Source organism: Phocoena phocoena, chromosome 6 (genome assembly GCF_963924675.1).
Source record: "Phocoena phocoena chromosome 6, mPhoPho1.1, whole genome shotgun sequence".
NCBI classification, from domain to species: Eukaryota; Metazoa; Chordata; class Mammalia; order Artiodactyla; family Phocoenidae; genus Phocoena; species Phocoena phocoena.
The window spans coordinates 108,546,976-108,573,067 of NC_089224.1; the positions used below are offsets into that span (position 1 = coordinate 108,546,976).

The 26,092-nt window shown below is 51.6% G+C and overlaps 1 protein-coding gene across 3 annotated transcripts; it reads right to left on the bottom strand.

Annotated features, from left to right (window-relative positions):
- Positions 1-331: 331 nt before the first annotated feature.
- On the bottom strand, positions 332-25,876 carry SH3GLB2 (SH3 domain containing GRB2 like, endophilin B2). 3 transcript variants are annotated; one of them, XM_065878606.1, is made up of 13 exons: positions 25,659-25,721; positions 21,297-21,438; positions 20,340-20,468; positions 7,387-7,520; positions 7,019-7,111; positions 5,580-5,591; positions 4,825-4,887; positions 3,121-3,144; positions 2,508-2,597; positions 2,072-2,172; positions 1,793-1,807; positions 1,429-1,669; positions 1,006-1,113 (listed from the first exon to the last, which is right to left on the bottom strand). In XM_065878606.1, the coding sequence occupies exons 1-13, from the start codon at positions 25,719-25,721 to the stop codon at positions 1,006-1,008; spliced, it is 1,215 nt and encodes a 404-aa protein (XP_065734678.1). The 3 variants fall into 3 exon arrangements, with proteins under 3 accessions (XP_065734679.1, XP_065734678.1, XP_065734680.1); XM_065878607.1 differs by lacking the exons at positions 1,793-1,807; positions 5,580-5,591 and having other exon boundaries at positions 332-1,113; positions 25,659-25,876; XM_065878608.1 differs by lacking the exons at positions 4,825-4,887; positions 5,580-5,591.
- Between the last annotated feature and the right edge of the window lie 216 nt (positions 25,877-26,092).

Below are 26,092 nucleotides of genomic sequence, written 5' to 3' on the forward strand. Positions count from 1 at the left end.
GCTGGGGAACTAAGATCCTGCAAGCTGCACGGCATGGCCCAAACAAACCCCCCGCCCCCCCCCAAAAAAAAACGTAATTACGCAGCTGCAGTAGGAGAACAGCACTCCCTCCTGAGCAGCACAGGCAGCGTGGGAGGAAGGGAGGTGCTGGCTTTGCCCTAAGAGCTCTCCCTCCCTCTGCCCTAGTGCTTCTGGGAGGGGCCCACAGCAGGCACGTTGCTCTCTCTGTACATCACGCCCTCCCCCCAGAAGAAGGGGTGGTGCAGATGTGAAGTCTCCTCTTCCCTTTCCCACCTGTGAGGCCCGTGACCTGACCGGAGCCCAGGCAACATGCACACGAAGGATGGTTTATTATTTGTCACTGGCTAGAGAGCAAGCAGACAGGCAGAGTAAAAAGATCAGTTAAAAAGTGAGTGTGGAGAGGTGCAGGCTGCAGCCACCATACTTGGCTTGAGCTGTATGAGAGGGGAAGGGTAGCACCGGGGAGATGCCGCTCCATGGCCCAGGCTCCCCTCTGCTCCAGCTCATCCAGAGGAGAAGACATCCGGTCCTCAGGCCTCCACACACCTGCCTGCCTTTCCCCCTTTGCTGCTTTTGGCAACTAAAAGGCAGGAGCTCCCTCCCCCAGGGTGCGCCCCAGGGCTTCCTCAGGCCTTCTGCACTGACCCCCACGGGCCTAGGCGCTGAGTGCTGCCGCTGCAGCCAGGCCCTCCCTCCTTAGCAGGAGCCGGGAGGGCTGGGGAGCTCAGAGATGCGGGCGGGGGCGGGGGGGGGGGGGCGCGGGGCGGGGGGAATCTCCAGAACCAGGTCAGAAGCAGGGCTGGGGGAGGGGCCAGGATCATTCAGCCTCTGGGGCCCCTCGCAGCTGGAGGACCACGGGCGGGATGGGATGGGGTTACTTTCCCCACCCTGAGCAGCTGGGTCACCAACAAACAAGACAAGTGGCAGGGCTGCACCCATCCTCCCCTCCCAGGCCAGAATGGGCAGGGCCTGGCAGGGGCCCGCTTAGCTAAGCAGTTCCAAGTAGGTGACAGGGACCTTGCCCTTCTTGTTGCCTCTCTCGCCAATGAGCCAGTCAGGGTCCATGCCAGGCAGGCTGTAGACGGTGATGAGCTGAGGAGGGCGGAGAAGGAGGGTCACGCCCCGGCCAGACAGAACTGGCCCCAGCCCTAAGGGGGAACAGACTTGCGGTCTCCCCTGATACATAGGAAACGACCTCCTCAGCTGCTCTACAGAGACAGATCAGAGAGGCTGCTTCCTCAGAGCTGGAGCCGTCTCTGCCTACCCGACTGGCCCCAGCTCTACCCGCAGGGCCACTCGGAGGCTGGAAGCCCGCGGTGCAGGGTCTGCAGGCCCCATGCCCCCAGCTCCAGTTTCCCGGCGCCCGTGAGCCGGCCCTCCCCCCGTCCTCGTGGCCCCCAGGCCTACCTCGTCAGCCAGCAGGGCCAGCTCGCTGCTGTCGGCCGCCTCGTAGTCGTAGAGGACCCGGGCCTTCCGGGTCCCGCTGGCAGGAGGCGCCACCTCCTCCAGGCAGAGAGCGGCCTCCCCCGGAGGAGCCAGGCTGGCCACAGAGGGCCCCCCAGGCATAGTGGCCGCGGCGGTGGTGGGCGAGGTGCTGCTGAGGGGCGGGGAAGCGGGCTCTGTGGTGCCCACGAAGGTGCCTGGAAATCTGGAGAGGAGAGTGGGGGCACACCTCAGCAGCCGCGAGCCACACACCCCCGGGAGTCCCATGTGCCCTGCTAAACGCCAGCTAGGTCCACGGCCGCGGAGGCGAGGAGACCCCGCTACTTACATGGCTCCCTGGGAGCTGGCGGCATGAAAGGAAGAGGGAAACGGGGAATGTGAGATGCTCCCGCCATCCCCGCCACCCCCCACCCCCCAAAGTCTCAAGAAACCACGCCAGCAGTCCCCAAGGCCAGCCACCTCGCTGTCATGGTGAGAGGGTGCCCGGGCCCAGAGCGCAGTGTGATGTCCCACCACAGTCGGCAGCCCTCCACCCCGCCCTGGGTGTCACGGGGCTTTCCGAGCTTGGGGCGGTCGGGGCTGGGAGCCAGGGGACCCCGGTGGGCACCTGCCCAGCTGTTTCTGTAGGTCCAGCATGTGGCGGTAGCACTGGGCATAGTAAGTGGTCTGAGACTCAACGAACTCATGGAGGCAGCGAAGGTGGTTCACCTGCGGGGAAGACGCCCATGGCTGACGGGGGGGATGCGAGGGGCCAAAACATCCCATTCCCCATCCTGTCCTCTGCAGACCCTGGCCCGGCATTCTGATGTCTTCTGCCCAGGCCACTTGCTCCCTGGGGTTGGAGGGAGGTACCCACCCTTTGGGACCTGCTCTGCTGAGGCTAAATCCCATCCTTACAGACTGCGGGCTCAAGTACACCCTTCCCCACCTGCCTTCGAGATCCAGGTTCACTTGCTGCCTCAATATGGACTAGTTTCATGGGGACACGAGGGGCGGCAAGAAGACGGTGGACGACAGAAGGAGGAAACGGGGGCAGGACTCACGTGTGTGCTACTGATTCCCTCCAGCAGGAGCCGGGTCACTTCTGCCTGCCGGTCAAACTCTGTCTGGGCCACTCGGAGCTCCTGCTCAGCCTGGGAAGGGCGGGGCATGAGCGCGAGAACAAGAACCGCCCCCCAGCTTCCCTCCCACCGCCTTCTCCCGCGCCCCTGAAGCCGCCCAGGAGCGGCCTCCTCTTCCCTTCTGTGGCAGCTGTCACTTCCCCCCAGGGATGCAGACATTGGTGGCAGGAGTGCACTTCCCACCCCTGACTTCAGGCCTGAAGCCCTGACCACTGGAGGAGCCCCGCTTGGACCCCACCCCCTCCTGAGGCCAGTTCCTGGACAAGCAGACAGAGCCTCGGGCGCCCTGCCTTGGCCTTTCATATTCATTTGCCCATCTGACGCCATCACGCATCAGGGACAAATCCAACCAACAGTTGCCTCCGGAGGGCCCACTGTGTGCAACAGGACAGAGGTGAAGTGACAACCCCTACCGTGGCCCCAGCGAGTGAGGACAGAGCCCAGAACTAGAAACAGACCTGCCCCTGCCGGCAGCAGGTGAGCCTGGACTCCCGGTGCCCACCCCCTGCAGCCTCTTCCCTGAGCCCCGACTTACCTTGTCCACCTCATCATTCCAGAGCTGCGGAGACCACAAGAGGACAGGTCAGCGGGGGAGGGAGGGGGGCACCGGTCAGCAGGGGAGGGGAGGACGGCTGAACCCCAGAGCCCAGGCCCTGCCCCAGCTCCCTGAGACCCCAACCTCTCCCCAACTCCCTCCCCACAGCCCAACGAGGGGCTGAGGCTGGGGTGAGGCCTGGTGTGAAAGGGGGGGCTCCGACATCAGAGTCCGTCTAGTCCCACATGCCACATGCGGGGAGGGGGGACAGCCAGCTGGGGAGTCCTACTTGGGTTTCTCCTACAGTGCCAGTCCCCAGGCTCTGACTGGGGTCTCAAGGGAGATTGAGCGTCCCGCACCCCACCCTGACACTTGACTAAGGCTGGTGGGCTGGGAGGCAGGACTGTGTGACCCTGGACCAGTCACTGAACCTTTCTGTCCTTCGGCAGAGAAAGGCAGCCTCGTGCCCGAGTCACACTGGGGTTCAAAGGCACAAGGAAAAAACAGGGCCGTCTCCACCCTCCTGGATACTCCTCTTTCCACTCGGCCCAGGAAGGGGGGCGGGAAGTGTCATCCAGAGTCTAAAGAAGAAAGACCCCCCTCCCCCCCCCCACGGCTTAGGAGACCCATTTCTCCTGCCCCCTGCTACCCTACGATGTGACCTGAAATGCGGAAAGCAAAACAAGGCCAGCCCTTGGACAGATGTGTCCCACCTCAGTGCCGTTTAGCAAATCACAACACGGGAAGCAACCTCCACATGGACACACGTCGGAGACCCAGCCACAGGGGCCCGGTGGACTACACTGTGGTTCACGCCCCCGAGGACAAATGACTGCACACGGCAACATGCTTATGACAGATGGAGAAGAGCCAGAGGGTCTTGGCAGAAGGTTGTCACCCGTCGGGGGGTGGGGTGGGGGTGGTGGAAGGGACAGAGAGAGGCAGAGACACAGTGGTGGTTTCGACAGGCATGATGGGATAGGTGTGATCTGTCTATTTCCCAAACTAAACAGTAAATACCACAAATCTCAACAGAGCTGTAGGAAGAAAAGACACCAAGACATTCAACGTCCTCCTGATCCAGCCCCGCCCATCCGACCTCCAGAGTCCCCGCCCCCGCCCCGCCCTCACGCTCAGCTTCAGGCCAGCTCAGGACACGCTCTGTTCTCCAACGTCTGGGCCTAGGGCCCAGGCGGCTCCTTCCCCCACCCAGATGTGCCCTCCCACCCTCCCTGTTCAGTCTCAAGCACTTCCACGACACCTAGCAGATGTGCTACGGAGGCAGCTGGATGGACAGCGCCGTCCCTGTCTCCCGTGACCCCGTGGCAGGCCAGGCCCAGACCTCCTCCCTCTCCTCCGGGCCGCACGGCCGGTCGCTCCGGGACGGTGAGTGTGAGAGGGGGCGGTGCCTGCTTTGGGGGGATCGGGGCTGGGCAGACTCTCAGGTGCCCTGGAGGTGGGGCCGCTGCCGCCCCAAGTGCACCGGGCTGTGCCGTGCAGTGGGCCAGGCTCACCTTCAGCGCTGGGCAGGGAGAAGCAAGGCCGGCAACACGGGCACAGGGCACAGGGCAGAGGCGGGTGGACAGAACTTGCCTGACCAGGGGCGCGGCCCCTGCCTGCCCCTCTGGCTCCAGTTCGCTTCACGTCAGGCCCAGGCCCGAGTGTGGGAGGGGAGGGGGGGCGGGGCGGGGCAGGGGCGCTTACCGCGGAGGCGCTGGCCGAGAGAATGTAATTACGAGGTCTAGTCTCCTGAAAGTCAGGCACCGTCTGGCGGGGAACAGAGTTCATGGGGGGAGGGGGTCATGCGGGGCCGGGGCCGGGCCGGAAGGCCGCCCTAGACCCTCCCATGGGAGATGCCAGGAGCCCCCGACCCCACGGACAGGAGGGTACAGACAAATACAACACGGAGCCCCCCGCTTCTCCCCAAGCCAACCACCTGCAGATGAGGCGGGCCGAGGCGAGTCCAGACCAAGATTAAGTGGGTGGACATGCCTGCCATCAGGGCCCTTACCTGGGGCAAGCCACAGACGGGTCCAGCCCCTGGCCCGGCGGCCACGGACCCTTGTCCCCAGGCCCCGGCCTCACTCAGATGCCCCAACTAGACCCACCGTCCTCCCAACAAAGCCCGCCCCGCCCAGCTCTCTCCGTTCAGAACCTCCGCACACCACGTCTCTCGCTCCTGCAGCAAGGACCAGGCCCCTCTCCCCACAACGAGGATGGACAGACGGATGCATGGATGGACACAGTGACAGGCTTTCAACATTTGCAAAAAGCTGACTCACAGGCTCCAATGCCTGGCGTCCCCCCGAAGCAGAGGCTACACATGGTAGAGCCTCCGGTGGGGAGACCAGCTGCTTGCAAAACGCCCCGAGGACGTCCCCGGCCGACCCGGCACTGTGGGCCCGAGGCCGAGATGGGCAAACCAGAAGCAGCACAGCACGTGGGATAGGTATACTCACATCTCCCTCACACTGAGCCAAGTTACCCAAAGCAGAACAGAAAGGAACAAAAACAAAGAGTTAGTGAGTCCACAGCGCAGGCGGGAGCAGGCCCCTGGGGTCACACAACCCTGCCCTCTGGAAGGAGTCCTGACACGTACGTGTGTGTGTGTGTGTGTGTGTGTGTGTGTGTGTGTGTGTGTGTGTGTGTGTGTGTTGAGAGGGGTAGGAAGGACACGGTACACTGCTGGGCTGGAGTCCTCTGGGATGCTGTATCTGGGCTGCCAGGGCCCAGCTCGGGACGGGGTGTCCTGCCCAAGCCAAAGACTCTGGGCCAACCAACTGGAGGGGAGGTTGTGCCGTCCCAGTAACTAAGGAAGGGCTCCCCCGCCTGGCTGATGTAGGAAGAGCTTGTCCTGGCCAAGTTACTCCAGAGAGGTGGTCCACCCCTGAGTGGCGGGGAGACTGTCCTGTCCAGGTGACTTAGACAGACATAGGTCATCCTGCCCAAGCCAACAAGACTCCAGTGGCTGAGCCCCTGCCTCCAGTTTGGACCCCACATAATTGGATGAGCCGGGACCTTGCCCACGGCTCTCGCCAGACGCACTGCCCAGGCTCAGCGGCCCCAGGTGGCCACACTGAGGGAGGGGAACGTGAGAAGGGCTGGAGGCTGTAACTCTCAGGGGAGCAGGGAGCCCAGGCCGGATGTTTCCACGGTGTGCCCTGGACCTGACCTGGGGATTCCCTCCCCAGGGCGTGAGGTGGCCTTTTGGGCCCTGCACCCCAAGCAGCCTGGCCACCCTCAGGCCCAGCTCTCCCAACCCTGGCCTAGCCCTGGTCAAAGTGTCCCACACTGTGTCCCATCGGCCTGGCTGAACAGGCCTCCGTGAGCCGAGAGTGAAGGGGGAGCGAAGACAGCCCAGGCCCTACCCAGTGCCGTGGGGCCCCCAGAGGACCCCTCAGACACGCCCCTGGGCAGGCGGGTAGTCCAGCTCCGGGGCCCTCCGCACCACCACAGGGGAGCCTGAGCACAGGGCACCCTGCGACCAGCGCTGGAGCAGCAGGTGGGGGAGTTAGTAGGGGGAGCCATGCCCGGGCAGAGCCGGGAACAGAGCCGAGCACCCAGGGAGGGCAGGGCAGGGGCATGCAAGAAGCCAACTGGCTGTCGGTCTGGGGAGGCTGCGGGCCGCCCTGAGCCCAGGTCGGGGCACTGCTGGTCCGCCCACCCCATCAACGTCTGCCCTGGGTCCCAGGGCTCTGGGCCGCCAGGGGTCCGTTGCAGGTGGGGCAGAGAGGTGTGACCTGAAGTGGTCAGCCCAGAGCAGCAGCCCCCAGCCAGGCCTCTCCAGGCAGGGACAGGGGAGAGAAGTCATGCCAAACACCAGGTTCCTTCACCCCCTCCTTGGCTCCAACCAGGACCGGTGGGGGTGGGGGGGGCAGGAGGCCGGCACGACACCTACCGTGGCTTTGGCTTCTGCGGCCTTGGCCTTCTTCAGCCGTGCTTTGCAGGCATCCAGGTCCAGACGCCGGTTATGGAGGAGCCGCCTCTCCTTCTGAGGGGGTGGGGACAGGGAACAGTGAGACCTGGGCAGCCCTGGGAGACCCCTGGCCCTGGCAGGACCAGCCCCCAGGACCATCTGGTCAAGACGGGGAAACTGAGGCCTGGATGGGGGGAGTCATCCACTCCAGGCCACTCAGTCCACAAGAGCCATGTCTGGGGAGGTCCCAGGAGTGCTGGGTCCCAGCATGGGAGGAGAGCCTGGGCTCGGCAGCTATGAGGAGAGGGCTGCCACCATTACCAGGAAGCAAGTGGCCCCAGGCCCCTCACCGAAATCGTCTTCCAGTCCCCTTCCAGGAAGGTGCGCAGGGGTGTAAGGAAGTTGATGGAGGCCGTGTGGATAAAATCCCTCTCTGCGGCTCCCAGGCGCTTTTCTGCTTCTGCCACCTTGATCAGTGTCTTTCCTGAGAAACAAAGTGGAGGGGTGAGGAAGAGGGTCTGGCTCAGGCCGCTCTGACCCCCAGGAAGTAGGGGAGAGCTCAGAGAGAGATGTTCTGAGAGGCAAGAGCAGAATGGCTGGCCTGGGAAGATGTGGAAAATCTACATATCCATATCCCTATCGACAGATAAATAGTGGGATGCCTGAAGAACGGACCGCTACACAGCCATTAAAAAGATGTGTGGTGGGGGGGACTTTCAGAATGACAGAGGAAGGAGCTCAGCAAATCCTCTCCCCAAAAAGCAATAATAAAACTAGACACAGGGACTTCCTTGGTGATCCAATGGTTAAGACTCCACGCTTCAACTGCAGGGGGCCCAGGTTCAATCCCTGGTCGGGGAACTAGATCCTGTATGCTGTGCAGTGCGGCCCAAAATAAAATAAAATTAAAAAAAGAAGAATATCCTTTAAAAAAACCACAACTGGACACGGTTCCCAAAAACAACGATTTCTGGACTCTGGAAGTTAACCTAAGGCAAATAACAAATTGAGAAGCATTTATTCCAGAACTTCTGGACCTTGGTTAAAAACAATGGAGCCTGTGGCTTTTTGGCCTGGGGGTGCTCCCATCTCCTCAAGCTCTGTGGTGCTGTAGCTCTAGCAGGGTGGGGCAAGCCCTGAGGGGGCTGACTTGATTTGGGCTGGAACACAGAAAACCCATGGGACAGGACCACAAACAATAGTGATCTCAATGGCAAACAATCAGGAACATCACAGCTAACATGAAGCTGGAATACCGGTTGGAACAAGCAACAGAGCTGCCGGAAATTTAACAGGACATCTGGGAAATGAGATAGTCATAGTGGGCCTTGATAAAATCCAGATATCTCTGGTGGTATGGAAGGCTATGCATGTGTATAGCACACTTGGGAGAGATGGGGGAGTACCCCAGCTATCAACTCATTCTTGGCTAGTGGGATGCTTTGCACATTCACAAACTAAAAGATGGGCAGACATGTAAATTGCTTGAACTTTGAGTGTGTTCCCCAGCCCACTCATAGATTCATCAGTAAAGCCTTAATGGTGCAAGATGTTTGAGCACAACCTCTGATTAATCATTGGCTGACCACTAACATATGCTGACCTGGAAGAAACCCCTAGGAAGCTAGGCTTAAAAATAAGGATAATTTAAAAAGAAAAACAAGTAGACATCAGTAGCTGCATACTGCAGAGAACGCAGACTCTAAACAATTAGCTCAGGCAAGTCTCCAAAGAAACAAACAAACAGCAGTAATAACTCAACAAAAATTATAAGACATGCAAAGAAATAGGAAAGTACGGACAGTACACAGGGAAAGAAAAGCAATCAACAGACACTATCTCCAAGGAGGCCCAGACATTAGACCTCGCAGACCAAGACTTCCAAGCAGCTATTACAAATAAGTAAAAAAACAAAAACAAAACAAAACCCTGACGGTGGGGAGGGACAAATTAGGGTTATGGGATTAAACTACTATATATGTAATAGATAAGCAACAAGGATACAGGGACTTCCCTGGTGGCGCAGTGCTTAAGAATCCTCCTGACAATTCAGGGGACACAGGTTCAATCCCTGGTCTGGAAAGATCCCACATGCTGCGGAGCAGCTAGGCCCATGTGCCACAACTACTGAGCCTGCGCTCTAGAGCCCACGAGCCACAACTACTGAGCCCACATGCCACAACTACTGAAGCCCGTGTGCCTAGAACCTGTGCTCTGCAATAGAAGCAACCTCGATAAGAAGCCAGTGCACTGCAACAAAGAGTAGCCCCTCTCTCCACAACTAGGGAAAGCCCACGCGCAGCAATGAAGACCCAACACAGCCAAAAATAAATAAATGAATAAATTTATTAAAAAATAAAAAAGAATCCACCTGCCAATGCAGAGGACACAGGTTCGAACCCTGGTCTGGGAAGATCCCACATGCCACAGAACAACTAAGCCCATGCGCTACAACTACTGAGCCTGTGCTCTAGAGCCTGCGAGCCACAACTACTGAGCCTGCATGCCACAACTACTGAAGCCCATGCACCTAGAGCCAGTGCTCTGCAACAAAGAGAAGCCACTCCAATGAGAGGCCCACACACCACAACGAAGAGCAGCCCCCACTCGCTGCAACTAGAGAAAGCCCGTGCACAGCAATGAAGACCCAACACAGCCAAAAATAATTTTTTTAAAAAAAGGATATACTGTATAGCACAGGGAATTATAGCCATTATCTTGTAATAACCTATAATGGAATATAATCTGCAAAAATACTAAATCACTATGCTGTACACCAGAAACACATATTATAAATCAACTATACTTTAATTAAAAACTAAAAAACCTAATAGAAGCAATGTTTAAAGATTTAAGGAAAGTATGATGACAATGACTTCTCAAATAAGGAATGTCAATAAAGAGATTAAAACTATAAAAAAGAAATGAAAATTCTAGAGTTGAAAAGTATAACAACTGATAAGAAAAAATCGCTAGAAGGGTTCAACAGCAGATTTGAACTGGCTTCTTATCAGAAACAAGGGAGGCCAGATAGTGAGAAGATATATTCAAAGTGATGAAAGGAAAAAACTCTCATCCAAGAATTTTATATACAGCAAAACTGTCTTCCAAAAGTGAACACAAAATAAAGACATTCCCAGATAAACAAAGGCTAAAAGAATTCATTGCTGGCAGACCTGCCATAGAAGAAATACGTCAGGTTAAAGTGAAATGACACTAGATGGTAACCTGAATCTACATAAGGAAATACAGAGCAGCAGTAAAGGTAATTATATAGGCACATATAAAAGACAAACTTTTTTCTCTTTTCTTAACTGATTTCAAAGACAACTTCATAAAACAATAATTATAAAACTGTGTTGTTGAGATATAATGTGTATGACAATAATGGCACAAAGGAAGAGGGCGAGAAGGGAGTTATACTGGAGCAAAATGTCTTTATTTTACTGGAATTCAGTTAGTATTACTCCAAAGTAGATTGTGTTAAGTTAAAATGCATATTGTAATTTAAATTGTAAAACCACTAAGACGGACTTCCCTGGTGGTCCAGTGGGTAAGACTCCACACTCCCAATGCAGGGGATATGGGTTTGATCCTTGGTCGGGGATCTAGATCCTGCATGCATGCCGCAACTAAGAAACCCACATACTGCAACTAAAGATCCTACATGCTGCAATGAAGATCCTGAATGCTGCAACTAAGACCTGGCACAGCCAAAATAAATATAAATAAATATATTTTATAAAAACCCACTAAGAAAGATTTTTAAAGTAAAAAAAAAAAGCAACAAAGAAATTAGAATATTACACTAGAAAATATCTATTTAACTCAAAAGAAGGCAGTAACAGAGGATCAAACAAAAAACACCTGAGATACAGGGAGACAATAACAAAATGGCAATCCGACCACATCAACAATTACATTAAATGTAAATGGATTAAACACTCCAATCAAAAGGCAAAGGCTGTCAGATTGGATTTTTTAAAAAAAGATTCAAATATATGCTCTCTATAAGAGACATACCTTAGATTTAAAGACATAAGTATGGTGAAAATAAAAGGACAGAAAAAGATACATGCCCCTGTTTGCATATAACAATATGAGAATAGGAGTGACCATAAGAGAACAGGAGTGGCCATACTACTATCAGATAAGCAGACTTTAAGACCAAAAAATGTTAACTAGAGACAAAGAGTAGTATTTTACAATGATAGAAGGGCCAATTCATCAGGGAGATATATAATTATAAACATACAGACCTAACAACACAGCTCCAAAATACATGAAGCAAACACTGACAGAATAAAGACAGAAATAGTTCAACAGAAACAACTGGAGACTTTAATACTCTCAATAAAGGATGGGGCAATAAGACAAAGTCAACAAGGATATAGAAGATAAACAACACTATCAACCAAGATGGCCTGACAACACTACCCTACAACATAAAGTACAATATCTAAGTGAACATGAAACATCCTCCAGTAGATACCACACACTATAGGCCATAAACAAGTCTTAATACATTTAAAAGGATTAAAATTATGTCAAGTATGTTTTCTGACCACAGTGACATTAAATTAGAAATCAACAACAGAAGGAAACTTGGAAAATGCATAAATATCAGGAAATTAACCACCACCCTGCTGGTGGGATGTAAAATCACACGGCCACTTTGGAAAACAGTCTGGCAATTTCTTAAAAGGTTGGTGGTCCAGTGGTTAGGACTCTGCACTTTCACTGCCGAGGGCCAGGGTTCAATCCCCGGTTGCGGAACTAAGATTCTGAAAGCTGCACAGCACAGCCAAAAATAAAATAAAATTTAAAAAAATGTTAAACATAAATTTACCATATGACTCATCAATTCCACTCCTAGGTATATACCCAGTAGAAGTGAAGACATATATCCTCACAAAAGTTCATATGCGACTGTTTAAAGCAAAACAACCCAAATGGTACGTGGACAAAGAAAATGAGATCAGCCCATACAGTGGAACACTCTTCAACAGTAAGAAGGAATAAAATCCTAAAACACATTATAACATGGATGAACCTCAAAGACAAAGAAGCCACGTGCAAAAAACAACATATCGCTTGATTCCATTTATATGAAATATTCAGAAAAGGCAAGTTTATAGAGACAAAACCACATTGGGATTTCCCTGGTGGTCTAGTGGTTAAGAATCCACCTTCCAATGCAGGGGACTTGGGTTTGATCCCTGGTCGGGGAACTAAGATCCCACGTGCCGCGGGGCAACTAAGCCCATGTGCTGCAACCACTGAGCCCATGCACTCTAGAGCCCACGTGCCACAACTAGAGAGCTCACATGCCGCAACTACTGAGCCCACGCGCTCTGGAGCCTGTATGCCACGCAAGTAGGGAGAACCCTGTGTGCCGCAATGAAAGATCCCACATGCAGCCAAATAAATAAATAAATTTATAAAAAATGACAAAAACAACAACGAAAAATAACAAAGCCACATTAGTTTTCTGGGGGTGGGAGTGGGACTGACTATAAGTAGACACAAGTTACTTTTTTGCAGGTGATGGAAATGTTCTTTAAATTGGATTGGGGGAGTCACCCAAGTCCAGGAAGCACAGAAAGTCTCATACAGGATAAACCCAAGGAGAAATACACCAAGACACATAGTAGTCAAACTGACAAAAATAAAGACAAAGAGAAATATTAAAAGCAACAAGGGAAAAGCAACAAATAACATACAAGGGAATCCCTGTAAGACCATCAGCTGATTTTTCAGCAGAAGCTCTGCAGGCCAGAAAGGAGTGGCACAATATATTTAAAGTGATGAAAAGGAAAAACCTACAAACACGAATGCTCTACCCAGGGCTTCCCTGGTGGCGCAGTGGTTGAGAGTCTGCCTGCCGATGCAGGGGAAACGGGTTCGTGCCCCAGTCCGGGAAGATCCCGCATGCCGCGGAGCAGCTGGGTCCGTGAGCCATGGTCGCTGAGCCTGCGCGTCCGGAGCCTGTGCTCCGCAACGGGAGAGGCCACAACAGTGAGAGGCCCGCATACCGCAAAAAAAAAAAAAAAAAAAAAAAATACTCTACCCAGTAAGGCTCTCGTTCAGATTTGATGAAGAAATCAAAAGCTTTACAGACAAGCAAAAGCTAAAATAATTCAACAGCACCAAGCCAGCTTTACAATAAATGCTAAAGGAACTTCCCTAAGCGAAAAAGAAAAGGCCACAACTAGAAACAAGAAAATTATGAAATGGGAAAGCTCACCATTACAGGTGAACATACAGTAAAGGTAGGAAATCATCCACACACAAACGGGATATCAAGACCAGTAATTGTGAGAGAAGGAGAGCACAAGTGCAGGACATCTGAAATGCATTTGAAATTAAGAGATCAGCAACTTAAAACAATCATGTAGTTACACAGACTGCTATATCAAAACCTCATGGTAACCACAAATGAGAAATTTATAACAGATACACACATGAAAAAGAAAAAGGATTCCAAACATAACACTAAAGATAGTCATCAGCGACTTCCCCAGTGGGCCAGTGATAAAGAATCCACCTTCCAATGCAGGGGACACAGGTTCAATCCCTGGTCGGGGAACTAAGATCCCACGTGCCATGGGGCAACTAAGCCCGCACGCCGCAGCTACTGAGCTCACGCACCTCAATGGGAGAGACTGCGTGCTGCAAACTACACAGCCCACGCACTCTGGAGCCCACGCACCACAACTACAGAGCCCACGTGCCCAGGAGCCCACGTGCCACAACTAGAGAGAAGCCCACATGCTGCAACAAAGAGCCCACGTGCCACACTGAAAGATCCTTTGTGCCGCAACTAAGACCCGATGCAACCAAATAAATAAATATTTTAAAAAACGTTTAATCCATCTATCCTAAACCCTTAAAAAATAAATAGCCATCAAATCACAAGAAAGGAGGAAAGAAAAGAGGAAAGGAAGAAAAAAGACCTACAAAAACAAATCCAAAACAATTAACAAAATGGCAATAAGGGACTTCCCTGGTGGCACAGTGGTTAAGAATCCGCCTGCCAATGCAGGGGACACGGGTTTGAGCCCTGGTCCGGGAAGATCCCACATACCACGGAGCAACTAAGCCTGTGCACCACAACTACTGAGCCTGTGCTCTAGAGCCTGCGAGCCACAACTACCGAGCCTGAGAGCCACAACGACTGAAGCCCGATGCCTAGAGCCCATGTTCCACAAGAGAAGCCACTGCAACAAGAAGCCTGTGCACCGCAACAAAGAGTAGCCGCCTCTCGCCGCAACTAGAGAAAGCCCACACACAGCAACAAAGATCCAACACAGCCAATAAATAAATTAATTAATTAATTAAAATAAATGTATAAAAAAATGGCAATAAGAACATACACATCGATGATTACCTTAAACGTAAACAGATTAAATGCTCCAACCAAAAGACACAAATTGGCTGAATGGATACAAAAACAAGACACAAGACCCATATATATGTTGTCTACAAGAGACCCATTTCATTTTTTTTTGGTTGTGCCGTGCAGCATGTGCGATCTTAGTTCCCTGAACAGGGATCGAACCTGCGCCCCCTGCATTGGAAGCACAGAGTCTTAACCACTGGACAGCCAGGGAAGTCCCAGACAAAACAGACTTTAAAATAAAGACTGCTACAAGAGACAAAGAAGGACACTACATAATGATCAAGGGATCAATCCAAGAAGAAGATATAGCAATTATAAATATATATGCATCCAACACAGAAGCACCTCGATATATAAGGCAAATGTTAACAGATGTAAAAAGAGAAATCGACAGTAAACAATAATATGGGTCTACTTAAACACCCCACCTACATCAATGAACAGTTCATCCAGACAGAAAATCAATAAGGAAACACAGGTCTTAGATGACACATTAGACCAGATGGACTTAATTGTTATTTATAGAGCTTTCCATCCAAAAGCAGCAGAATACACACTCTTTTCAAGTGTACATGGAACATTCTCCAGGATAGATCACATGCTGGACCACAAAGCAAGTTTTGGTAAATTTAAGAAAACTGAAATCATATCAAGTATCTTTTTTGACCACAATGCTATGAGATTAGCAATCAAGTCCAAGAAAAAAACTGCAAAAAACACAAACACGTGGAGGGTAAACAATGTGCTACTAAACAACCAATGGCTCACCAAAGAAATAAAAGAGGAGGGACTTCCCTGGTGGTCCAGTGATTAAGACGCTGCACTCCCAATGCAGGGGGCCCAGGTCCGATACCTGGTCAGGGAACTAGATCCCGCATGCTGCAACTAAAGGAGCCCATATGTTGCAACTAAAAGATCCTGCATGCCGCAACTAGGACCTAGCACAGACAAATTAATTAATTAATTAATTAATTAATTAATTAAAAAAGAAATCAAAGATGAAATTAAAAATACCTAGAGGGAAATGAAAACACTATGCCAAAACCTATGGGACACAGCAAAAGCAGTTCTAAGAGGCAAGTTTATAGTGATACAAGCTTACCTCAGGAAACAAGAAAAATCTCAAACAACAAAACCTTACACCTAAAGCAACTAGAAAATGAAGAACAAACAAACCTAAAGTTAGTAGGAAAGAAATCATAAAGAACAGAGCATAAATAAATAAATTAGAGACTAAGAAAACAACAGAAAAGATAGATGAAACTAAAAGCTGGTTCTCTGAAAAGATAAACAAAATTGATAAATCTTTAGCCAGGCTCATCAAGAAAAAAAGGGAGAGGACCCAAATCAGTAATATTAGAAATGAAAAGGAAGAAGCTACAACCAACACCACAGAAGTACAAAGGACTGTAAGAAACTACTACAAGCAACCATATGCTACTAAAATGGACAACCTAGAAGAAACGTACAAATTCTTAAAAAGGTACAATCTCCCAAGACTGAACCAGGAAGAAAGAGGAAATATGAACAGACCAATTACAAGTACTGAAATACAATTTCTGATTTAAAAACTTCCAACAAACAAAAGTCCAGATGGACCAGATGGCTTCACAGGAAAATTCTATCAAATGTTTAAAGAAGAGTTAACACCTATCCTTCTGAAACTATTCCAAAAATTGCAGAGGCAGGAACCAAACTCATTCTACGAGACCACCATCACCCTGATACCAAATACCGACAAAGATACCACACAAAAAAGAAAATTACAGGCCGATATCACTGAAGAACATAGACACAAAAATCCTCAACAAAATACTAGCAAATTGAATCCAATAATACATTAAAAGGATCATACACCATTACCAAGTGGGATTTTTCTTCCTTTTTTTAAAAATATTTATTTATTTATATTGGCTGCTCCAGGTCTTAGTTGCAGCACGTGGGCTCTTAGTTGCAATGTGTGGGCTCCTTAGTTGTAGTGTGTGGACTTCTTAGTTGCAGCATGTGGACTCTTAGTTGCGGCATGCATGCAGGATCTAGTTCCTTGACCAGGGATCGAACCTGGGCACCCTGCATTGGGAGCGTGGAGTCCTACCCACTGGACCACCAGGGAAGTCCCTGTAAGGATTTTTCAATGTCCGTAAAACAATCAGTGTGATACACCACATTAACAAATTGAAGAATAAAAACCATATGATCATCTCAATAGATGCAGAAAAAGCTTTTGATAAAATTCAACATCCATTTATGATAAAAACACTCCAGAAAGTGGGCATAGAGGGAACCTACCTCAAATGATAAAGGCCATATATGACAAACCCACAGCTAACATCATACTCAATGGTAACAAACTAAAAGCATTTTCTCTAAGATCAGGAACAAGACAAAAGATGTCCACTCATGCCACTTTTATTTAACAGTTTTGGAAGTCCTAGCCACAGCAATCAGAGAAGAAAAAGAAATAAAAGAATCCAAATTGGAAAAGAAGAAGTAAAACTCTCACTGTTTGCAGATGACATGATACTGTACATAGAAAATCCTAAAGATGCCACCAGAAAACTACTAGAGCTAATCAGTGAATTCAATAAAGTTGCAGGATACAAAATTAATAAACAGAAATCTGTTGCATTTCTATACATTGACAATGAAAGACCAGAGAGAGAAATTAAAAAGAATAAAAATACCTAGGAATAAAACTACCTAAGGAGGACTTTCCTGGTGGCGCAGTGGTTAGGAATCCACCTGCTAATGCAGGGGACATGGGTTCGAGCTCTGGTCTGGGAAGATCCCACATGCCGCGGAACTAAGCCTGTGCGCCATAACTGCTGAGCCTGCGCTCTGGAGCCCACAAGCCACAACTACTGAGCCCACGTGCCACAACTATTGAAGCCCGCGTGCCTGGAGCCCGTGCTCCGCAACAAGAGAAGCCATCACAATGAAGAGCAGCCACAACTAGAGGAAGCCTGTGCACAACAGCAAAGACCCAATGCAGCCAAAAAAAAAAAAGATAAATAAATTTATTTTTTTAAAAAAAAGCTATCTAAGGAAGCAAAAGAACTGTACTCTGAAAATTATAAGATGCTGATGAAAGAAATGGAAGATGAGGGAATTCCCTGGTGGTCCAGTGGTTAGGAACTAAGATCCCACAAGCCACGTGGCACAGCCAAAAAAAAACACCCAAAGATGACACAAGCAGATGGAAAGATATACTGTGTTCTTGGATTGGAAGAATCAGTATTCTCAAAATGACTATACTATCCAAGGCAATCTACAGATTCAGTGCAATCCTTATCAAATTACCAATGGCATTTTTCACAGAACTAGAACAAAAACTTTTTTAATTTGTATGGAAACACAAAAGACCCTGAATAGCCAAAGCAATCTTGAGAAAGAAAAATGGAGCTGGAGGAATCAGGTTCCCTGACTTCAGACTATACTACAAAGCTACAGTAATCAAAACAGTATGGTACTGGCACAAAAACAGAAATATAGACCAATGGAACAGGACAGAAAGCCTAGAAATAAACCCATGCACCTACAGTCAATTACTCTAGGACAATGGAGGCAAGAATATACAATGGAGAAAAGACAATCTCTTCAATAAGTGGTGCTGAGCAAACTGGACAGCTAAATTAAAAGAATGAAATTAGAAATTCTCTAACACCATGCACAAAAATAAAATGGATTAAAGACCAAAATGTAAGACCAGATACTATAAAACTCCTAGAGGGGGACTTCCCTGGTGGCATAGTGGTTAAGAATCTGCCTGCCAATGCAGGAGACACGGGTTCGAGCCCTGGTCTGGGAAGATCCCACATGCCGCAGAGCAACTAAGCCCACGTGCCACAGCTACTGAGCCTGTGCTCTAGAGCCCACAAGCTACAACTACTGAGCCTGTGTCAACTACTGAAGCCTGCGCACCTAGAGCCCATGCTCCACAAGAGAAGCCACTGCAATGATAAGCCTGTGCACCGGAAGGAAGAGTGGCCCCTGCTCACCACAACTGGAGAAAGCCTGCGCACAACAACAAAGACCCAACGCAGCCAAAAATATATATAAAAAACAAACAAACAAACAAAAACTCCTAGAGGAAAACTCTTTGACATAAATTGCAGCAGTATCTTTTTGGATCCGTCTCTTAGAGTAATGGAAACAAGAACAAAAATAAACAAATGGGAATTAAACTTAAAAGCTTTTGCTTAGCAAAGGAAACCAAACCAAAGGAAACAAAACGAAAAGACAACCTACAAGATGGGAGAAAATACTTGCAAACGATGCAACTGACAAGGGATTAATCTCCAAAATATACAAACAGCTCATACAGCTCAATATCAAAAAAACAAGCAACCCAATCAAAAAATGGGCAGAAGATCTAAATAGACACTTCTCCAAAGAAGACATATAGATGGCCAAAAGGTACATGAAAAGATGCTCAACATCCCTAATTTTTACAGAAATGCAAATCAAAACTACAGTGAGGTATCTCCTCACACCAGTCAGAATGACTATCATCAAAAAGTCTACATATAATAAATGCTGGAGAGGGTGTGCAGAAAAGGGAACCCTCCTACACAGTTGGTGGGAATGTAAACTGGTGCAGCCACAATGGAGAACAGTATGGAGGTTCCTTTAAAAAGTAAAAACAGAGCTACCATATGATCCTGCAATCCCACTCCTGGGTATATATCCAGAGAAAACCATAATTGGAAAAGCTATATGCACCCCAATGTTCATTGCAGCACTATTCACAATAGCCAAGACATTGAGGCAGCCTAAATGTCGATCAACAGGTGAATGGATAAAGAAGATGTGGTATATAAGTACAATGGAATATTACTCGGCCATAAAAAAGAATGAAATAATGCCATTTACAGCAACATGGACACAACTAGAGATTATCATACTAAGTGAAGTTAAGCCAGAGAAACACAAATATCATATGACACCACATATATGTGGAATCTTAAACAATGATACAAATGAACTAATTTACAAGACAGAAACAGACTCAGAGACACAGAAAACAAACTTATGGTTACCAAAGGGGAAAGGGGGGGGTGGGAGGAGGGATAAATTAGGAGGTTGGGATTAACATATACACACTACTGTATATAAAATAGATAACCAACAAGACCCACTGTATAGCACTGGGAACTACACTCAATATTTTGTAATAACCTAAAAGTGAAGAATTTGAAAAGGAATATATATTTATGTTGTGTATGTGTGTGTGTGTATAACTGAATCACTGTGCTGTACACTTGAAACTAACACGATATTGTAAATCAACTATACTTCAATTAAAAAAATTAATTAAAATGTCAAAAACACAAATTGGATTGGGGGATGTTTGTTCAATTCTGTAAATTCACTAAAAATCATCAAATTACACACTTAAAACAGGTGTACTTTATAGTGTATAAACTGTACCTAGATAAAACTTAAAAAATAAAGATTGAGGTGACTCTATAAATGCTGTGAACAGATTATTTGTAGTACAATGCCAAGTTTAAAAATCAGGTTGCAGAATACTACACATAACATGATCCCATTGAAAAATACACACAAACCAAACCTGGGTAAGGGAGGTTTCAATTTTTTTTGTTTGTTTTTTGGCTGCACTGTGCGGCATGCGGGATCTTAGTTCCCCGACCGGGGATCAAACCCGTGCCCACTGCACTGGGAGCGCAGAGTCTTAAGCACTGGACCACCAGGGAAGTCCCGGGAGGCTTCTATTTTTTACTCTATTTTCATCTCCATTGATTGAGGTGTTTACAAGCAGAATGAATCCAGGTATCATGTGTGCAAATTAAAAAACAGAGAAAGGAAGGAGAGAAGGGAGGGAAGAAGATTCGTGCCAGAGACCGTGACCCCCGACCCTGGCTGTGGGGACTGGCTCACCGTAGGGCGTGGTGGGCCCCAGCTCACTGGCCGCCTCTGCCATGTACTGAGCCAGCAGTTCCCCGTTGGTGACCCTCGAGGGCACCTTCCTGTCCAGCTTCTCATACAGGAACTCCTCCACTCGGGCACCTGCGGGGAGACAGCAGCCAAAGCCACAGGGCTCTTCGGTAGGAGCCCAAGGATGAAAGCCGTGGTGACAGAAACAGATCCAGACCAGGGCCTGCCCACAGGGGCGTCCAGCCTGGTGACTTCCAGAATACTCTCTTGCTGATTCTCAACTGTGTGAGACTGGCACTTGACCCCGCGAAGCCCTCACTCTAGAGAGGAAGAAGCCACGGCTCAGACACGTGAAATGCTTGCCCAAGGTCACACAGCTGAAGGCAAGTGCCACCCCTTCCCGCCTCACAACTTCTCCCTCCTTACACTATGGATTTACAGGGCACAACACACACGCGAGCAATGCCCTGGCCTGGCCCCAGAAAGCTCTCAGTACACTCACTCAGCTAACAGCAGACATACAGGCAGACAAGCTCCCCGACCCCAGGCCAGCCAGCCCCTCTCTTCCCACAGGTTCTCCTGCAGCTGCATCTGCCTGCACCACGTTGCGTGTGACTCTCAGCAAGTCCTCTTTCATCCCTGAGCCTCGCTGCCTTCCCTCCAGTGACCTGGCTCCCGTTTCTCCTGCCTCTTCTCCCAACTGTGTTTTAGTGTCCAGGCATTTCTTCAACTCCTCTGTGCGACACTTAGCATTTCCACTGTCCCAGAGAGCGCATCCTGGAGCCCGACACTGAGTCTGCTGTTTTCTTTAAGTGGGACCCCCCAAAACAGCAGCCTTAAGCCCCAAGTGTCTAACCCAAATCCCACCTGCCGCCCAGGCCCACCTGCACGGTCTCAGCAGCTGGGGCTCCTGCCCGCTGCTTCCCGCCCCGAGCCCGGGGCCGGCCCGTGTCCACTCACTGGGGTTGGGTTGCAGCAACACCTCTGTCTGCCTCAGGATTTTCTCCGTCCAGTTCTTGGTGCTGTCTGCCCGGGCCAGAAGGTTCTCAAACTGGGCATCAAGCTCAGTCTTCTCGGCCTGGCCGAATTTCTCCTCTGTGAACTGTGGGGAGAGCACCCAGGGCGGAGGGCTCAGAAAGGGGGACGGGAGGAACACCCCTGCCCCGCCCATCTACTCCTCCCACCTGGCTGGAACTCAGGCCCCAAGGTAAAGAAACTTGCTCTGCCCCTGACCTGATCAAGGTGCAACCTTGCCCTGGGCCTCAGTTTGTTCCTCTGTGAAATGAGGTGGTTGGACCAGAGTTTGGGGATCATGGCTCCTTTTGGAAATCCAATGAAAGATACAGACTCCCTCTCCCCAAAAAAGCACATCAAAATCAGACATACAGCTTAGGGTGTAAGGAACCCTTGGGAGCCTACCACTAAGGGTCCGCCCAGCCTGACTCTGAAGGAAAGCACTTTGGTTACAAGTGCTCAGGGAACAAAAGGGGCACAGAGCAAGGTCTGGGGTTATCAGGATGTTCCAGGGGCAGCTGGGAGCCACGGGAAGGGGATACCAAGGGAGGGAGCCAGAGGAACCCAGGTTCCAGAATCAGAGGGACTTGATTCAAGTCTCAGTCTGATGAGCTGTGTGACCTTGGGCAAGTGGCTTTGCCTCTCTGAGCATCAGTTTCCTAAGCTGAAAATGGTAATAATAGGTAGTAGCATCTCCCTCATAGGTTGTAAGAATGAAATAAAAAAGATGTGGATAAGACATGAAGGCTAGGATCTGGCAGGCAGGCAGTGCTCAGTGTAAGAGCTAATGCTGTTAAGAGCTGATGCGCAGAGAGATGGCTGGGAAGGAAGGGGAATGCGGGGGGCGGGGGGGAGGATGGCCACATGGCTGGCCTCCAGTTGCCTGGAGTGGTAGATGGGGAACAGCGCCAGCTCATCAGAGCCAACTGCTGGGCACACCCAGGGCCCAGAAAGCTCAGCAGCCCCGCCCCAAGGCCAGGAAAGGACCAGGATGTCACAAGGGTCCCCCTTCAGAGCTGGCAGAAACCATGCGGGCCACCTAAAAAAAAACAGAAACCGGTCCAAGTCCTGGCCTCTCTGATCTCAAAGGCCCCGTCCAGCCAAGGGGAGGTCACAGGCAAACAGCAAAGGGGTGAAGACCTGCAGGAGTAGATCAGCCCTGACAACAACAGACACTGCCCTCAGGCCGGCCAAGTTTCCCATTTCACAGAAGATGCCGCTGAGACTGAGTAAGAGGCAGGCTGTGCTGGAGTCACATAGGCTGGGGGTCTGGAAGCCCTTCCCAGATGACCAGGCAGCGGTGAGGCATCCAGAGGCCAAGGACAGGTCCAGCTGCAAGGGGCAGGAGGCACCTCCAGTGGTCAGGCTGCCCTGTCGGGTTGCTCCAGCTCGGCAGCCATCAATTATGCATGGGGGCTTGGGTTTCCCTCTGCAGAGCTGGGTGGGCCAGGGTTAGAGCCTGCGGCTCCTCACCTGGGAACCAGCTGCTCCTGGCCTCCTCCCGGTCTCCCCACTCCTCTTCTTCGTCACATTCCCCAAGCTGGGGCCTCCCCGAGCCAGGCCCTGAAGAGGCCTCACCTCACCCAGACCCTTCAGGGGTTAGCATTACCCCATTTTGCAGATGAGAAAATCGAGGGTCAGAGGCAAAGTCACCTCTCTGGTCCTCAGTTTCCCCCTGGAGGACGGGGATAACAGGACCTATCTCACAGAATATTTGGAAGGTGCTTAGTTTCGTGGTCAGCACACAGTATAGGCCTGATAAACGTTAGCTGGCGTCATCATCATCATTAATAAAAGGTCTCCCTCAGGTCCCTCCTTGGCTCTCAGGAGCCACCTAGGGACACCCTTACCCCGATGGCACCAGCCAGTATGATTCAGGTGATTGTGTCACCCTCAGTGTGCACCTCAGCATCTCCCCTTCTTACCAAGGTTAATGGCAGCACTCCCCGCCGTGCCACCTGGCCACCCATCCCTCACACCACACACCCACCCAGGTTCAAAGTCCTACCGGGCTTTGCCAACATCTTGGGCATCCTTCCCACGTTCACCGCTGCCTGCCTGGCTCGGATGAGAACGATGCCACAGCCTCCCTGGCTTTTATTATCATTACTCCTACCACTGCTATTAGTAATACTGCAATTACTACCAACAGCATTAGTACTAGCACTTCCACTGCCCACTCCCACCCCCACTGGCATTTTACCCAAACATGCCTTAGGTTTTCCTGTCTCGGTGTCCTTAGCTGGGCTGTTCCCATCACCTGGACCAACTCGGCAAACCCCTCCTGACCTTCAAGGCACAGTTCGGGGACTGAGAAGCCATCCTAGAATCTCCCATGCAAAAGGGATCTGGTCTCCGGATTCTTATCCCAGGGCCAAGGTCCAGTTCCCTACCGGATGGGGATGAGGTGAGGCTCCTAGAAGTGTCCTCAACACATGGAGGGGCTGAGTGCTTACCCAGCATGTCGTGCGTAGGTAGGTGGCACCTACGCAGAGAAGCTGCCCACACATTAATAATAAACCACTCCCATCCCTCCTGGCTGACTCCTACCCCAGGGCAGACTGGCCTCAGGAGGGTCCCCTGAGTGTGCTCTCCTGCCCAGGTCACATTTCAAGCCCTTCTCTCTTCTGGCTGCCACCCTGCCCCATCCCTGCCAAGAGGAAAGGCCCAGGCTTCAGAGGCTGCTCCCTGCAAGATGGCAGCAGCAGGGGGTGGGCGTGCAGGGCCAGAGAAAGCCTCTATTTATAAAGCTCCCAGCTCCCTCCTCCACTCTGGAGGCGGGGGCCTGGGCGCTGGCTCCCACTCCAGTATGGGCGAACCAGTGGGCCTGCCCACCCCCAGGAGAAAAGAGGCCACAGGGACCAAGCTTCCCCATACCCCAGGCTCTGCAGGCCTGGCCAGGTCAGGTGCTAGGGCCCCAAAGTAGCAGGAAACTCGCAGATCAGGTTCTTCCCAGATGTGGGAGATAAAGTGGTTGCCATACCAACACTGGGGAGAATTCCCTACCTTCTGAATGGACAGGGGCTGGCCAATGAACTCCAGGCTGCTAGCATCCCCACTAGGGCTGGGGTCCACGGCAGGGCTTCGAACACTGAGCAGCAAACCCTCTCTGGGGCGCAAATCCTCAACGGGACACTGTGCTTTCTAGTAAACATGGGCGTGTGGGCTTCCAAGAGACTGTCTGGGGCTGGGCTCCTCCAGAGAACCAACAACCAGGGCAAGGACAAACAACAGAATCTGTTCCCAGAGCGCAGTGACGGGCCAAGCCCCAAGGCAGCAGCCACCCTGGGAGGCAGACTGGTGCGACCCGATTGACAGAAGGGAACACGGAGGCTCCGAGACTTGCCTAATGTCACATGCTGCATAGCTGCAATACTAACCACGTTACACCAAGAATGACTTGCCTTTAGTGAGCATGTTCACGTGGAATGCCTGGGACACTCACATCCACGCTGGGAGGGAGGGGCTGCTAAGGCCATTTTTCAGACTGAAAAACTGTGGCCCAGAGAGGTGAAGCCCCCATCTTCAAAGTCACTAGAGAGGGGCCTCCACACCCACAGCTGACTCCCGGTCTTCACCATTACACTCAGCTGCTTCTGTTTTTTCCCTTGTCCCCAAATGGATAGGACTTTTTCTAATCCCAGCATCACCCACTGTACAGCTTCCCAAGGAGGGCACCCAGCCAGCCCCCGGGGCCTGGGGAAATAAGAGAAACAGGCCTCCCACGGAGCAGAAAGTAAATAACCCCAGCCCTCCTGGCTTCCGGACTATCGAAAAAGGGACCTGAGGGAATCAGTACCACCAGTCCATTGCACAGGTGCGGAGACTGAGGCTCAGAGAAGGGGTCAGGGCGGGTGCACGAGTCCTTAGGCCTGAAACTCAGGCCTCCAAACGCCTGCGGGGAGTCAGAGTCACCGCTGGGCAAGGGCAAGGAGACAGGAACCACCTGGGGCCCTCTGCCATCAGCGGAGCCCCCCACCGGGGGCGGGGCGGGCGCCAGGACAGCGGGACTACCCGGCCGTCGGGTCGAAATGGTGTTGGCTCACACCTCCCCCGCGGCAGCAGGGCCGAGGCAGGCCCGGCTCACTCCCCAGGCCTGGGCCACGCTGAGGGTGCGGCCAGTGTGGCCGGCCGCCCCGGGCTCTTTCTCTCTACTGGGCACCGCAAAAGGAGGAGGGGCTGGGGGGGCGGCTAGGGCGACTCCGCAGCGTGGAAGGAGCGGCGGCCGCGAGGGCCTTCTCCCGCGGCCCCGGGCTCTGCTGCAGGGGTGCCCGCCGGCCGCGCGGGGCCCAGGGCGTACGGCCTCACCTGCACGGCCCGGGTGAAGAAGATGCCCGCGTCCGACGCCAGCTTCTTCATGTTGAAGTCCATGGCGCTCCGCACGGCCGGCCACGTCCGGCCCGTGCGCCGCCCGGCAGCCCCCGGCCCGCCGCCGCCAGTCCGCACCGCGCCCACCTGCTGCCGGTGCTCTGGCCCTTAGCGCGCCCGCCTGGCCCAGCCCCAGCCGCCTCCGTCAAGCTTGCCCGAGCGCGCAGGGAGGGGCCGCGGCCGCGGGGGAGGAGCCTCCGGGGGGCGGGGCGGGGCGGGGCGGGGCGGAGGGGCCCGGCTTGAGGCTGCTCGCGGCTGCCCCCTGCGGCCGCCGCCGGGCCGGCCTCTCGCTTCCTCGTCCTATGGCCCCCGCCCATTTGTGCCTCTTCCCTTTGTCGATTCGCATCCTCCTGGCCTGCTGGGCCCTCTGGCTC